The sequence below is a fragment of the Odocoileus virginianus genome, unplaced genomic scaffold, assembly GCF_023699985.2.
Source record: "Odocoileus virginianus isolate 20LAN1187 ecotype Illinois unplaced genomic scaffold, Ovbor_1.2 Unplaced_Contig_15, whole genome shotgun sequence".
In the NCBI taxonomy this organism is placed as follows: Eukaryota; Metazoa; Chordata; class Mammalia; order Artiodactyla; family Cervidae; genus Odocoileus; species Odocoileus virginianus.
Genome location: NW_027224332.1, coordinates 1,286,809 through 1,301,935, shown reverse-complemented (window position 1 = coordinate 1,301,935; position 15,127 = coordinate 1,286,809). Strand labels below are relative to the sequence as shown.

Genomic DNA, 15,127 nt, shown 5'->3' with positions numbered 1-15,127 from the left:
CAGGAGGAGAAGGAGGCAACAGACCATGAGATGGTTGGGTGGCATCATCAACACAATGAGCATGAGTTTGAGCAAACTCCAGGAGATAGTGAAGGATAGGGAAGCCTGGCGTGCTGCAGTCTGTGAGGTCACAAAAAGTTGGACACGACACTAGCCCGGGAAGCCCAGGAACTAGTTATGGTCCCACCAGCAACAGCACACAAATTCCCAAGCAGCAGGTGCCCAGAACCTTCCTCTGAGAACCAGTCCAAAGGTAGCAAAACTAGAGGGGGTATAAGTGGTGAGGGGTAATGAAGTCTCATGGTTTGTTGGTGCTGGAATTTGGGGAGCAGGCAGCAGAGGAGGCCAAGATGGACTCCAAAGTAGGGAAATGGGTGAACTGATGGTAATCATTTTGTCGACTTAGCTACAAAAAATATTTATATATACATAAATGTGCTGACTTACCAACCAACCCAAGAGTTCTGGGATAAAAAGAGAGCTGTAAGTATAAAGAGAGCAGAAACTACTTTTCTTCTTGGTGTTTTTCATCACTTAATCCCTTAATGATTATTAGTATTAAAAGATCACACATCTTCTCCGGCACTCAGCAACTGTGCTTGACAGACTCGGCCATTGTCTAATGACTGAGCCATTGACTTCATGCCTATCAAACTACTTACTCTCAATAAGGAAAAGCTTTTTGTTGTTGTGCGAAATAACTCAAAGCATCCACTTGATGAAAAGTTGAATCAAGCTAGCCTGCTGTGTAATAACATGTGAGATGGAGTTTTTTTTCCCTTTACCTGAAAAGCTATCCTTGTCTAGAGCCATGAGGTTTCTGGCTTGATAGATATAGCAGCGCAGGTGGTAAACGTAGACTCCTAAAAAGAACAGGATGGAGGTTACTTGTAAGAAACAGAACACTGTAAACTGCTATTTTTCTATTGGACATAACATATATTTCAGATAAATGGGTTACCCAAATCCATTTCCCCACAATTTATATTGTATGTACAGAAGGTATACAGCAGTGATGATGTGTCTTCCAAGTGTTTCCTGCAAAATGAAGCACTGTAAAAGTGCTACAGGAAGTTCATTGCAAGTGTATCAATCAGGAGAGCATACTCCTGGTATAAACTACCTGGATTTAGGGTACTGTTTGTCATTGCTGACCTTTAAAATGACACTGGGTCTATAGGAGTTACTGAAATAGGGCTTTCTATACCATTTCAGCACCAGATCCAGGAAACAGTTATCTGTTAAGTTTTTCCTTGATATTTCAAAGACTTTATACTTCTCATTACTATTTTAATACATAAATGACCGTCCCCACTACACTGCTACCCCACCCTGCCCCTGCAAACACACATAATTTGAGAAGCAGTAGAGTACTGTGATTCAGTGCACAAATTCTGGGCTTCCCTGGTGCCTCAGACAGTAAAGAATCTGCCTGCAATGCAGGAGACCCAGGTTCAATCCCTGGGTCAGGAAGATTCCCCTGGAGAAGGGAATGGCTACCCACTCCAGTATTCTTGCTTGGAGAATTCCATGGACAGAGGAGCCTGGGGGCTACAGTCCATGGGATTGCAAAGAGTCAGACAGGACTGAGCAACTAACACTTTCAGAGTATTGATTCACTACTCAAATGCTAGGAACCAGACTACTTCAGTTCAAATTTTATCTCTAGTGCCTACAAGCTACAAAATCTTGGTCAAATAGTTTAATCTTTCTGTATTTTATTTCTTCCTGTGAAATTGAGAATGATAATGGTACCTCCTTTCTAGGGTTGTTATAAAAATTAAATGAGATAATAGATGCACAGTACCTGGCACATGCTAAGACTAATATGAGTATTTGCTATTATTATTACAGAGTCGGTCTACTTGATTCCAAAATTCCTGAAGGCTATCACTAAAACCAACCTTAACCTTTTGAACTTTTTTAGTAATTAAAATAATCTTTGGAGGACTCTTGATAGAATGAGTAAATATCAGACAGGTTATGTTAAGATTAAATATTTGACCATCCTCTGCCCCAAATATAGTTACTAAAACTGTATTTTAAAAAATCACATTCATGATATGATGAAAATGCAAGTCACATTTACATAAAAGGATTTTTAAAAAATCACATTTGGTGATTCATAGTTAACCTGAGATAAAAGTCATAGAAGTGAAATTCACATATACATATTTAAAACTTACTGTCAAAATTACAGGAAACAATGGGAGTGTTTGCTCCAAATACAGTGGTGGCACTGTGCTTCTGTTTTTCTACGCTCTTTTCCTCTCCATCGTCCGTAGTGTCTGCACCCTAAAATAAGAGGCAGGAAGACCAATTAGTAATGCCTAAAAATGAAGAGGTAAGAATTAGAAACAAATGGAATTTTTTTTTTCCATTTATTTTTATTAGTTGGAGGCTAATTACTTTACAACATTGCAGTGGTTTTTGTCATACATTGAAATGAATTAGCCATGGATTTACATGTATTCCCCATCCCGGTCCCCCCTCCCACCTCCCTCTCCACCCCATCCCTCTGGATCTTCCCAGTGCACCAGGCCTGAGCACTTGTCCCATGCATCCAACCTGGGCTGGTGATCTGTTTCACCCTAGATATACATGTTTCGATGCTGTTCTCTTGAAACATCCCACCCTCGCCTTCTCCCACAGAGTCCACAAGTCTGTTCTATACATCTGAGTTTCTTTTTCTTTTTTTGCATATAGGGTTATCGTTACCATCTTTCTAAATTCCATATATATGTGTTAGTATACTGTAATGGTCTATATCTTTCTGGCTTACTTCGCTCTGTATAATGGGCTCCAGTTTCACCCATCTCATTAGAACTGATTCAAATGAATTCCTTTTAATGGCTGAGTAATATTCCATGGTGTATATGTACCACAGCTTCCTCATCCATTCGTCTGCTGATGGGCATCTAGGTTGCTTCCATGTCCTGGCTATTATAAACAGTGCTGCGATGAACATTGGGGTGCACATGTCTCTTTCGGATCTGGTTTCCTCAGTGTGTATGCCTAGAAGTGGTATTGCTGGGTCATATGGCAGATCTATTTCCAGCTTTTTAAGGAATCTCCACACTGTTTTCCATAGTGGCTGTACTAATTTGCATTCCCACCAACAGTGTAAGAAGGTTCCCTTTTCTCCACACCCTCTCCAGCATTTATTGCTTGTAGACTTTTGGATAGCAGCCATCCTGACTGGCGTGTAATGGTACCTCATTGTGGTTTTGATTTGCATTTCTCTGATAATGAGTGATGTTGAGCATCTTTTCATGTGTTTTTTTGCCATCTGTATGTCTTCCTTGGAGAAATGTCTGTTTAGTTCTTTGGCCCATTTTTTGATTGGGTCGTTTATTTTTCTGGAATTGAGCTGGAGGAGTTGCTTTTATATTTTTGAGATTAATCCTTTGTCTGTTGCTTCATTTGCTATTATTTTCTCCCAATCTGAGGGCTGTCTTTTCACCTTGCTTATAGTTTCCTTTGTTGTGCAAAAGCTTTTAAGTTTCATTAGGTCCCATTTGAAACAAATGGAATTTTAAGAGTTTTTCTTAATCTAATCATTCCATTTTTAAAAATGAATGAAACCCAGTATAGTGAGAGAGTGGGAAGCTAGAGCCAGCCTTTCTATCTCAAGACCAGGTTTACCAAACCCTACCCCTTGGGGGTGGAGGGGTGGGGGAAAGAAAAGTGAAAGTCGCTCAATCTGATTCTTTGCGACCCCATGGACTGTACAGTCCATGGACTTTTCCAGGCCAGAATACTGGAGGGATCGAACCCAGGTCTCCGACATTACAGATGAATTCTTTATCACCTGAGCCACCAGGGAAGCTCTGGGGGGTGGGGGGAGGAAAGCATAAAGGATACAGAAGAATATTAGGAGGAAGAGAGGAAGAAAAAGTGGTGGAGGAAGAACAGAGAAAGGTTAGTGTGTAGAAATATAAAAATAGGTTGTGTCCAAACACAAATTTCCAAAAAATGGTCCCTGCCCACCACACTGATTTAAATCAGTCACCATCATTTTCTTAATTCATTCCTTCTACCATTCTGCTTTTGTCCTCCCTGCCTTTCTATTGTGCTTCCGTGTGAATTGTTCTCTGATTTTGTGAGCCATCCTTCTGTTTTCCTTCCCCTCACACCTGTATATGTTACTTTCTTGGCTTGTTGTTTCCAGAGTATGACCCAAAGAACCTAAGCTTGAAATATTAATAGATGTCACCCACAGCAAAGGCTTTGGAACAGATACACTTGAAGAAAAGTCTAGGTGAACCAATATTAAACGGGCTTCTTAGAACCTTCCACGTGTCAATGGTCTATTTATTCTACATTGCTGAGCACCTATCATGTGTGGCTTTCTACCAAATTAGGTGCAGTCTTACAGTAGTGGAGTCGGTGGCCTTTTATCCAACATGCATGTGTCTTCCCTCTGTGAATATAATTTGAATTTTGACTATTTATTACTTACAAGGGCCCCTTCAAGTTTAAAGATGGCAGCTGCACCATGTGTTTCTGAAGGAGCCATTTTTCTCCTCCAGCGTCTGCGGCGAAAGGTATCTGAACTACGCTGTTTCCAGTGAAATTTCCAGCCAATTAGAGAAGCGTATTCCCAGCCCTCCCGGTCTTCAAATTCTGCCATGGCCTAAAACAGAGGTAAAACATTTAATGATAATCATCACCATAACAATGTTCCTTATATTGATAAAGCAGTTTACGTGATCAATCAACAAATACGTATCAAAAATCTACTCTGGGCCAAAGCACTGTGCTAGAAGCCAGGGTACAACAGAGAACAAAACAGACAGGCTCAGGACTTCCCTGGTGGTCCAGGGAACCAGGACCAGGTCCAGAACCTGCCTTGCAATGCAGGGATGTGGGTTTGATCCCTGGCTGGGGAACTAGGATCCCACATGCTGCAGAGCAACTGAGCCTGTGTGCCCTTGTGTACTACAACAAAAGATCCTGCCTGACACAACTAAGAACTGACACAGCCAAATAAATAAATAAAATATAATAGACCTGTCTAAAAAAATAATAGGTTCTCTGCCCTCGCAGAGGTGATGGTTGGTGGGGATGCAGAGAGAACAGCAGCAACTGAAGTGAAATGAGATTTTGCCAAGGTGATGGTTGTACCATCAGGAGGAGTCCCTTATTTAGACTTGGTAGCAGGGATGGGTTGGGGCATGAGGTCAGGGGTAAATCAAATGGATTCTTTTGCAAATTGCTTTCTATTTTCTCACTTCACTAGCTCATAAGCACACTGCTATTGTGATATAGTTTGGAAAACATTATCTCCACTTTACATATGGAGGGAAGAAATGATACCACCCTCCCCAGGGCTTAAGTGTTTAAGATAAAAACTTCTATAGCTAATAAGTAAATCAGGGTATACTACTTCTAGAATAACTACTATAATGACTAAGGTAGCTTTTATCGTAAAAACTATTTCTGTTTAATTATCTCAGTTTTCAATGTTTTCTTAAATTCATTCAGCAAATATAAGTGCCTACCATGCAGCACTGGGTTAAGAGCTGAGGAAGCAGTGAAGAAAGAGATAGGGTCCTTGCTCTCCTGTAGCTGACACTACAGTGGTAGAAATTTTACATAAATATCTTAAAAGTATGACTAGATTTAGTAGATATAAAATAATACTGAATATTATTTATGATTTCAAAAATAAGAGCTTCACATAGGTTATTAATGTAGGGGCTATTTTTTTTAACTTTGAATAAACAGAAAATCCAGGTCAAGGATGATCTTGTAATTAACCCTCTAGCAGTGTTACTAGTGGCACCGAAATATTTCATGAAGCCAGGAGTGAGGCAGGCTGGGAAACATGATCAAAGTCTCTCGACAATACTCTTTGGTAGAACTGGGCCACGCTTCCGGTCTTCTGACTTGTCGCTCAGTGATTTTTTCCTCCTCACCTTGGTACTCTCATGTGGAAGAAGGGAGTCAAAGTGCCTCTAGAAACATCTCACCTCATCAGGATAGAGCTGATTGCAAAACAAACATTCATTCATCACCTCATTCATTCTACTTCATTATTTATTAGGAACAAGGTCCTGCGCTAGCCGAAAAGATATGATAAGATGAGAATGATTCCATCTTTGGAAGCACAGAAGAGCTGAGAAGCTCACTGGCTAATAAAAAGCCACTTCATCACATCTACTGTAAGTCAGGCACTTTGTGGAATAGAAAGGGTTCCTATTTAGAATGAGCTTAGCCTGAGTTCACGCTATCACTTACTAGACATGGTATGGTGGTTTCGTTGCTGAGTCGTGTCTGACTCTTGTGACCCCATGGACTGTAGCCTGCCAGGCTCCTTTGTCCATGGGATTTCCCAGGCAAGAATACTGGAGTGGGTTGCCATTTCCTTCTCCAGGGGATCTTTCCTGACCCAGGGATTGAACCTGGGTCTCCTGCATTGCAGGCAGATTCTTTACCAGCTGAGCCATGTGGGTAGCCTGAAGCAAATCTATTTAACCTCTGTGAGGACTGTCTGTAAAATGAGAATGAAACACAGATTTTGTGGATTGGAGATGATATATATTCAGTGCTTACCATCATAGAAGGCACACAAAAATACCAGTTACTATTGTTATTAGTATTATTGTTCCACTCAATTTATTATTATTCCATTTAAGCATATAACACCATAATTAGATGCATGATATTATACCCATTTTGCAGATGAGAAAGGAGACGAAACCAGGATTTGAATCCTTGGATGTCTTGTTCAAAGTCTTGAGCTACTGCCACTGCTACAATATGCTATCAAAATAATTTCTGCTTCTATCACTGCCTCTTGAGTGGTTCTCATTATTTACCTGCTTCAAAATCACCTGGAAGACTTAGTTGTTGAAATATAGAATGCTGGGCTTACCCCCCGAGTTCCTCAATCAGTAGGTTAGAGGTGGGGGCACACTTTTAGAACCCTTGAGCAGGGTCTCAGGCAAATGGTTTCTGTAGAAACAGCCGGATTTACTGTGGTTCTGAGAGATCCAGAAGATAAAGCCACCCGCTCCCTCCCACTGCTCCTCTTACCCTTGCGGTACTCGAAGTGGATTGTGTTAAATCTTTCTTGCGTTTTCGGACCAGCCTTCGGCGTCTATGAGTATGATACATTTTTTCTGCTGCGACCCAGGATCTGGGTTTATTATCAGGAGGAATGGTAATCCCATACTCCCAGCCTGGAACAGAGTTGGTGAATGGTTATCCAAAAGAGATGCACTTGCCAGACTGCCAGATAAAGTTTGGCAATAAAGTTAAACAAAGTTCCATGAAACACTCAGTCCCTCTCTGTCCCCCTCCCAACATTCTCCACTGTCCTGACTGAATGCCACTGCTCCTTCCACTCTTGTGCAATCTGCCAAACAGAATACAGCCCTGGATTCTTCCTCAAGAAGCTTCCTTTGTGGCCATGGGGTTCACCTCCACGTTTATACTTTCCATCATTCATGGAAATTGAATGCATCTAAGAATAAAGGGGGGCTTCCCAGGAGGCTCAGTAGTAAAGAATGAGGAATGTCTCCAATGCAAGGAGACAGAGGAGATGCAGGTTTGACCCCTGGGTTAGGAAGATCCCTGGAGGAGGGCATGACAACCCACTCCAATATTCTTGCCTGGAGAATCCCAAGGACAGAGGAGCCTGGTGGGCTACAGTCCATGGGGTTGCAAAGAGTCAGACATGACTGAGCATGCACTCACACAAGAATAAAGCCCACTGTGAGAGGCATTTGGGAACAGTGATAGAAGGCATGGCCTGTGGAGTAACAGACTGGGTTCAAATCCCAGAATCACCTTGTGTGGGCTGTTTACTTTAAAAGTTTCTTGCAAGTTGGTAAACCTGCTGGGGGCCAAATGTGCTCAGCATAAAGGTAAAATATACCTTTTTCAAAAGAATTAATCAAAATAATGCAAGCAAAGCATGAGGACCATGATCAGCACACAGTTTGCACTCCAACACTATTATTAGAAGGGCCGGTGTGTGCATCCAGATCAAGAAACATATAACCTATTTGAAATCTTCCTTATCAGTGGTAGTTCTTTCTGTGTACTAGTCCTTCAAAAGAAATTCAAAAATCAAATTTTCTCTTTGGACAATTCTAAATGTTTTAGTTCCATTTAATGTTAGATTTCTAGCCATAGGAAAGGATAAGCATCATTACCAGAAGCTATGTCAATAATCTGCCTGACTGCTGAATAGGATGACTTTTAAGGCATTCTGCAGTTCTTCTTTCCAAGGTGGGGGGGCTCCTGAGTTAGTGTGACCTTCCCAGGGAGGGTATGGCGTGGTTAGAATAGAGAAACTCGAAACTCCACTCCCCTCCCAAATTCTCACTGGATCCCTGGCATCTCGAAGTCCAGCTACCTGGGAGCCTGTCACCTTGTATCTTGGGAGCCTACCACCCTGCTCTTGTCCAAGCACCTGTTTCTCTCCCAGATTCTGCATCTAAATAGTCACAGGTAACATCACCTGACCCCTTGCTTGTCTTAGACCAGAAGACGGGAGACTCTTCCCTCCCAAGGAAACTTGACTTTAACCAAGGCGTTGCTGGAGAGCCCTGGTCGGGTAATAGGTCTGAAATATTACCTCTCTCATCCACTGCACGATTAATGTCATAGACCCATGCATCATCCTCCCATTCCCAGCCTGGAGGGCAAGTGAGCTCGCTTGGTGATGCTGCTTTATCGCCGTTCTTTACAAAAAACAAACGAACAAACAAAAACAACAAATAAAGAGAAAGAAGCCACAGTGTTAAATAAGAGGCAACTGTGAGATAGGATTCCTCACACCTAACTATAGATTCACATGCTAATTTCATACCTTCATAGGCAATCTTTTCAGAAAAATTCCTAATCTACACACAATTGCCAAACAGTAACTAGTTGTTAAAAGAATACTTTCTGTTTCTACTATTAAGGCATATATTATGTTAAACCATGGGAAACTGTTTTTTGTAGGTTAAAAATGGCCAAAGATCAGCAATGTCATATGGTTCAACTTAATATTATGAAATGATGCAATTCCCATCAGAGATGGACAGAGCATGAAAAATAGGTGTTTTCAAATATAGGGTAATGCTATAGGAAGCTGTAGATGCTAATCATGTAAGACTGAGCAAAATTTATGTGAAAATATTGACAAGTTCTGTATTAAAACTGATAGAAGTATGAAAAAGAAGTACATAGTAAATGAAATAAAGGAGATAAACACAAAAATAGCTTCACTTTAAGACTGTGAAAATTGACAACAGGAGACCATCTATTCATGTACTGACAAAGATGTTAAAGTGGGATGGTCGTGTCTAGAAAAAAAAGTCCTTTCTTCTGTTGTTGGAAATATAAATTTGTACAGCCTCTTTGAAAGTGATTTGCCAATATTTGTCAAAATTTTATATGCACTGAAACCTTGACCAAGGCAGGGACCTCTTCTACAGGCAAACTTTCCGAAGTAAATAAAAATGTATGTAGAAGGATATTCATTGTCACGTTACTTATAAAAAACAAAGACTGTAAAAAACAAAACAAAACAAAACACCTAAATGTCAAAGAGAGAATCAGTTAAATTATAGAGGGGTGCATATAATCAAACATTCTGAAGAAATTTTTTAAAAAACTCAAGATGTCCAAGATACATTATGTGAAAAATACAAGTTGTGGAACTGTGCCTGTGACACAATTCTATTCAGGTAGGTAAAAAAAGAAGTTATTGTATAGGAACAGAAAACTGCTATCAGTGGTTCAATGGTTATCCCAGAACGGGGGATATGGATCAGGGAGAATAATTACTTTTCATTTCCTTTTATGCTGTTTGACTATTCTAAAGACATGAAAATTCAATTTAGATGTTAAAAGCTAGTTACATAATATAGTAAAAAAAACAAAAAAAAAAAACTGCACAACCCAGACTTTGAAAGTGAAAGTCGCTCAGTCATATCTGACTCTTTGCAACCCCATGGACTATACAGTCCATGGAATTCTCCAGGCCAGAATACTGGAGTGGGTAGACTTTCCCTTCTCCAGGGAATCTTCCCAACCCAGGGATCAAACCCAGGTCTCTGTGTCCCAATACCTAGTTAAAATAGGCTCCATGTATTTTCTATAGGAAATAAGTATGGATGTGCTTTGGAGGCGTAAGTTATAAAGGAAAGACTGTTTGGAGCATGAGATGGGGCCGAAGAGCCGGGAGCCCGGCCTTGTGCCTGGCAATGGTTTCTCAGAGCTGACCCAGGAGAGGCGCTCTCACCGCATCCGTGTAGGTGTCCTCCGCCGGCTTCCACTCGCCCCCGGGGTAGCGACTCTCATTCTGGTACACTTCATCTGTGAACTCGGTGTGACCCGCATCCGCCTCGGTCAGCAAGCTGTGGGGGAAGAGGCTCGTGTTACCAAAGGAGAAACCTTACCAAAGGTGGTTGCTGACCACCCCAGCTATTTCCAATGGCCAGAAAATATCTACACCCCTGGGGTGGCCCCCTGTTCCTTCCGTGCCCTTACCCTATTGGGTTCCCCACTCCAAACTCCTTTTTGTACTAATAGCTTTTGACATTCCTTTGAAGAAGGGCGGCTGGAACAAGGAGACCTAAATTACAGAGAACGTCTCAAATTAGCAGCGTTGCTCCTGCTCAGTAATTAGGGTGGGGACTGGGAAAACTGCCGTTGTGGGCAGCTTCTTCTAGGGACCTGGCTTCCGTTTCTGGGTCAGGTCAGGGCCCTTCAGCTTTTTCTCAGCCTGACTCTTGGCTAACAGTTCAAAAGAACAGAGTCATCTTCCCTCTTTCCTCTTGTTTTAAAAATGGAATGGAGACGGTCTCATGGGCCAAGTGTGGAAAACTTTCACCCAGGGTTTGCTTGGTCTAGGTAACACAAACTGAAGGGAGGGGTTTACATTTTCTGGATAGTTCCTTGGTAGGAATGGCAGCCAAACCAGGTCATTTTAGACTCTATGGTCTATTTGGCCAGTTGAGAAATCTATATTGCCTCCCTGTCATGCCAACTTTCCTCCTGGATTTGGAACAACCCACAGAGGAAAGTACAGAGATCCAATTTTGGCTTAAGTTTTCTGCCAGGTATCTGCTCAACTGAGGTTTCTTTTTTCCTTTTACTGTCTCTACATCATTTCCCTGCTGTATTCTCCCCTAGAATCCAGTGCTGGAGGGAAATCAGAGAACAAAAAGTTCCCATCCTTTGTATAAGTTGGGCTTCTCCATCGCTTCTCTGACTGCTGCTTCTGGGGTCCCATCCATCTCTGACAGGCTCTGATGTTGAGCTTTTCCAGTTCCAGTTCCCCTGGCCTTTTCCAGTCCTCACTAACCTTCCTTCCTTCTAATTCAAATCCCATTTCCTTTCTTCTCACCAGCAACCCCAATTCTACCTAAAAAAGGCTTAGGTTAAAAGTGAAAGTGAAAGTCGCTCAGTCGTGTCTGACTCTTTGCGACCCCATGGACTATACAGTTCATGGAATTCTCCAGGCCAGAATACTGGAGTGGGTAGCCTTTCCCTTCTCCAAGGGATCTTCCCAACCCAGGGATCAAACCCAGGTCTCCCACATTGCAGGCAGACTCTTTACCAGCTGAGCCACAAGGGAAGCCCGTCATGGGTTAAAAGTAATTGTACACAAATACTTAACAGACAAGACCCAGCACACTTCTTTCCCTCCTTCCCTAATCCTATGTGCTTATAGGAAGCAAGTGTGGACAGAAAGAACAAACTCTAGCTTGAGATCTTCAACTCCAACTTCACAAGCTTGTTTCCTCCAAAAGTAAGTACGCTGTCCTGAGGTGGAAAGAAGAGGGTGTTCTGGCTCCAAAGCTTTTGGGAACACTCAGAAGCCACCCTTTGGTTTCCTCCAGACTCCAGGGGACACATACTACGATTTCTTTCTTTTGAATAATAGCCTTTGAGATGTAACTCATATACCATACAACGCATCCATTTAAAGTGGGCCATCTGTTTTCTGCAGACCTTCCAGCATATTGGTTTAGAACTGCTTTTGGCACCCAGGCTAGACTTGGCTTCCAGCCCTGTCTGTATCACTCAGCCACAGTTTGTATGCCTTTGGACAAGTGACTTAGTCTCTCCATGTCTGTTTCATCTTTAAAGTGGAGATAACACTGTTTTTTTGTTGGGAGATCATTCTTTGTGTGTGTCTTGCATTTCTAAACATAGGCTCCACAACTTTTGTTACAAACTATCTTTTCAAGGATGTATATATGAGGAACAACCTCAAAAGACACAGTGTTTCTCTCCAGAGCAAAGGGGCAGCATGCTTACTACACATTATAAATGATTTGGGTGCCCTGAGCTCAGGATTCCTGTTACATAATCCTCTTCATGTACAAGTGTCACCTGGCCCTTTTTTGTCGCCCTCTAGGAATTGGGGCTCAGAGAATGAGAGCAAATATTGATACTCTGGTACTGCTCTTTGCAGTGAGTCTTTTCTCTCTGCTTTGGGAGTCTAAAGTCTCCTGCCAACATCCACAAGATTGTGGCAGGTGACCTAGATAGCTTGCAAGGAAGATAAAAAATCTCAGGCTCCTCATGATTTTTGTAGGACTGCAATCCAGATTTTTAAAAAAATGACACATTGCTTGACACATTCACATGTGATACGTTCTCAGTTATGTTGGTACCAAGTGCTTTTTAATATTTTTTGTTTTATTATGAAACATTGATGACATCATTCAAGCTTCTGTGAGTTTCTGTGGACTTACTTCTGCTCAGTGAGTGTTATATAAATTTGATCAAGAATGATGATGGAGAAGATTCATTCAGCAGTTTCTCAGGAAAGACCCCATTACCATCCTTTTTTCTCAGAAAATGGAAAACTTACCTTCTTTCAGGATCAACTATCCAGTCTCCTTCCCATTCCCAGCCTTTTGGAGGCAAAAAGAATTCCCTCTTGAGTTTTATTTTTCCTGTGACATCGGAAAATTTATGACGACCCACTAATCCGGAAGTGCCCCATTTTCCAAACATGAGAGCTTGATTTTCATACTATTAAAAAGAAATTGGAGAAACATAATCAGGGAGCAAGAAATAAAGCCAACATATAAATTTTCAGGCCCATCTAGGACTTAGGCTAAACAATGAGGAAAAGTGAAAAAGCTTTATATTCAGAAGGTATGGACCTAAGTTGGACTATTACTGATTATGCAACCTTGGGTAAATCATTCATCTTTCTAAGACTGTGTTCTCATCTGTAAACTGAGGATAATACTCCCTTTCTCATAGGATTACTCTGAAGTTCAAACATACAAATGATTGTGAAAGTGCTTTGTAAACATTGATGTATCATGCTAGTTGTTTCCACCATTATTTTGAATGGCTCCAAATAGTTCTCTGAACCTAATCTTTTAGATACCTACAAAAGTCCTCAATTTATGAACATGTAGTCTTCCAAAAGTTTATTTATAAGTTGGCTGCCTAGAACATGGGGCACATTTCCCCACAGAAACAATATTAGGATTAATGGTACATTTTCTAGGCAGCACAAAGGACCCATCTGAAACATGAAGGTCCTTTAGTACCCAGCCTCTATGTGGTCAAAAAGCTCTGAGCCTTCATTGCTTCTTGAGTATGGTGAGTAGGCCAAGACCTTTCTGGAAGCAGGTTTTGTGGCAATGGCAGACCCAGGTTTATAGAGCATTCCTTTCTAAGTTAGAATTTATAAATCTATAATCTGGTCAGTTTTGCACTATGTAAACCATAAAGAGGGTTGAAATTTGCCAGTGTTGAGAGTCTCTGGGTCCAAGCTGACATCTGCATTTGTCTGCTGATGAGCTTACTGAGAACATGATTTACGTAAGTAGCTGGGGACTTTTTGGCTAAAGGAGGACGGAAGACATTGGAGTAGGGGCCTGGTGAGGGATCTGGTTCGATTCCTGGGTCGGGAAGATCCTCTGAAGAAGGGATAGGCTACCCATTCCAGTATTCTTGAGGCTTCTCTTGTGGCTCAGCTGGTAAAGAATCTGCCTGCAATGCAGGAAACCTGGGTTCGATCTCTGGGTTGGGAAGATCCCCTGGAGAAGAGAAAGGCTACCCACTCCAGTATTCTGGCCTGGAGAATTCCATGGACTGCATAGTCCATGGGGTCGCAAAGAGTTGGACATGACTGAGCGACTTTCACTTTCATTTTCAGGATCCTACTATGTGCCAGGTAAAGAAAAGCAAAACTAAAAGATGCCATGGGTTTTCTTGCCCAGCAAGAAGATCACAACTACAATCCTGAACCAGCAGTCAGGTACAGGATAGCAGAAACACAATTACGATTTAGCTAGAATGAAGATAGTCTTCTCCTCAATTATTTGAGCATGAAGGCCCATCTGTAAAAGAATGGAACTCATCTGAAAATTTTCAGAAGACATCCACTGACTATATCTAACACATTTATATCAATAAGCACTTTGAATAAAAGAAATACAACTAACTCCACTTTTAGATGTAACAGTTTGTAAAAATTGTCTTCAAAGGTTTAACTCTAATGAGACTTTGGATAAACTAAGTGGATTTTTAACCCAGTGAAGGATTTACAAATTATCTCTTACTGTTTTTAAAGTATTCAGGCAGCATTTTCTTTGCCCCTGGGCAAACCCCTCTGAGGAATGAGTCTTCTATGTTTTAAAGACTATGTGGCAGAAAACAACTACTCCAGACCCCAAGCAGGCATCTCAAGGTTGGCACCTCTCAAGCATTCTTCACTCCTGGAGTGCTTGTATGTTGATCACACTGGGGGTGTCCCAACAAAGACCTCCAGTCAATCATTCCCAACCCCCTTAGTGAAGGGCCGTTGGATGGAATTTTAGTTAGCAATTATGCTGGTGGTTGATTTGACATAATGGTGCTCCCCCCAAAAAAGGAAAAGATAATGATGTACCATTTCAGCAAAGACGGTGAATGTTCCTTCTGCAAAGCTATTGAACTTCTTCTCAACAGCACTTAAACCCAACCAGATGTTCACACGCAACTCCACAGGCACCTTTGGTCCGTTGTTTTTTTCTTGTGGATACTGTGAGATGTATAATAACATGAGCCGTTATGCCAGGCACAGCACAGACTGTGATATTAAGCTGAAAAGTAGACTGAACATCTAATCATTGTTTTCAACAGTCTAATTTTGTTTGTGCAGCTA

The 15,127-nt window shown here is 41.5% G+C and overlaps 1 protein-coding gene across 3 annotated transcripts in view; it reads right to left on the bottom strand.

Moving 5' to 3' along the window:
* MYOF (myoferlin) overlaps positions 1-15,127 on the bottom strand; it is a 172,296-nt gene that overhangs the window by 43,378 nt on the left and 113,791 nt on the right. For all 3 annotated transcript variants that reach the window (XM_020908444.2, XM_070464107.1, XM_020908449.2), the window contains 8 exons: positions 14,873-15,004; positions 12,830-12,993; positions 10,247-10,361; positions 8,591-8,696; positions 7,042-7,187; positions 4,463-4,636; positions 2,187-2,295; positions 786-863 (listed from right to left, as the gene is read on the bottom strand). In XM_020908444.2, the coding sequence (XP_020764103.2) occupies positions 786-863; positions 2,187-2,295; positions 4,463-4,636; positions 7,042-7,187; positions 8,591-8,696; positions 10,247-10,361; positions 12,830-12,993; positions 14,873-15,004 (1,024 nt within the window). The remainder of the gene's footprint in view (positions 1-785; positions 864-2,186; positions 2,296-4,462; positions 4,637-7,041; positions 7,188-8,590; positions 8,697-10,246; positions 10,362-12,829; positions 12,994-14,872; positions 15,005-15,127) is intronic.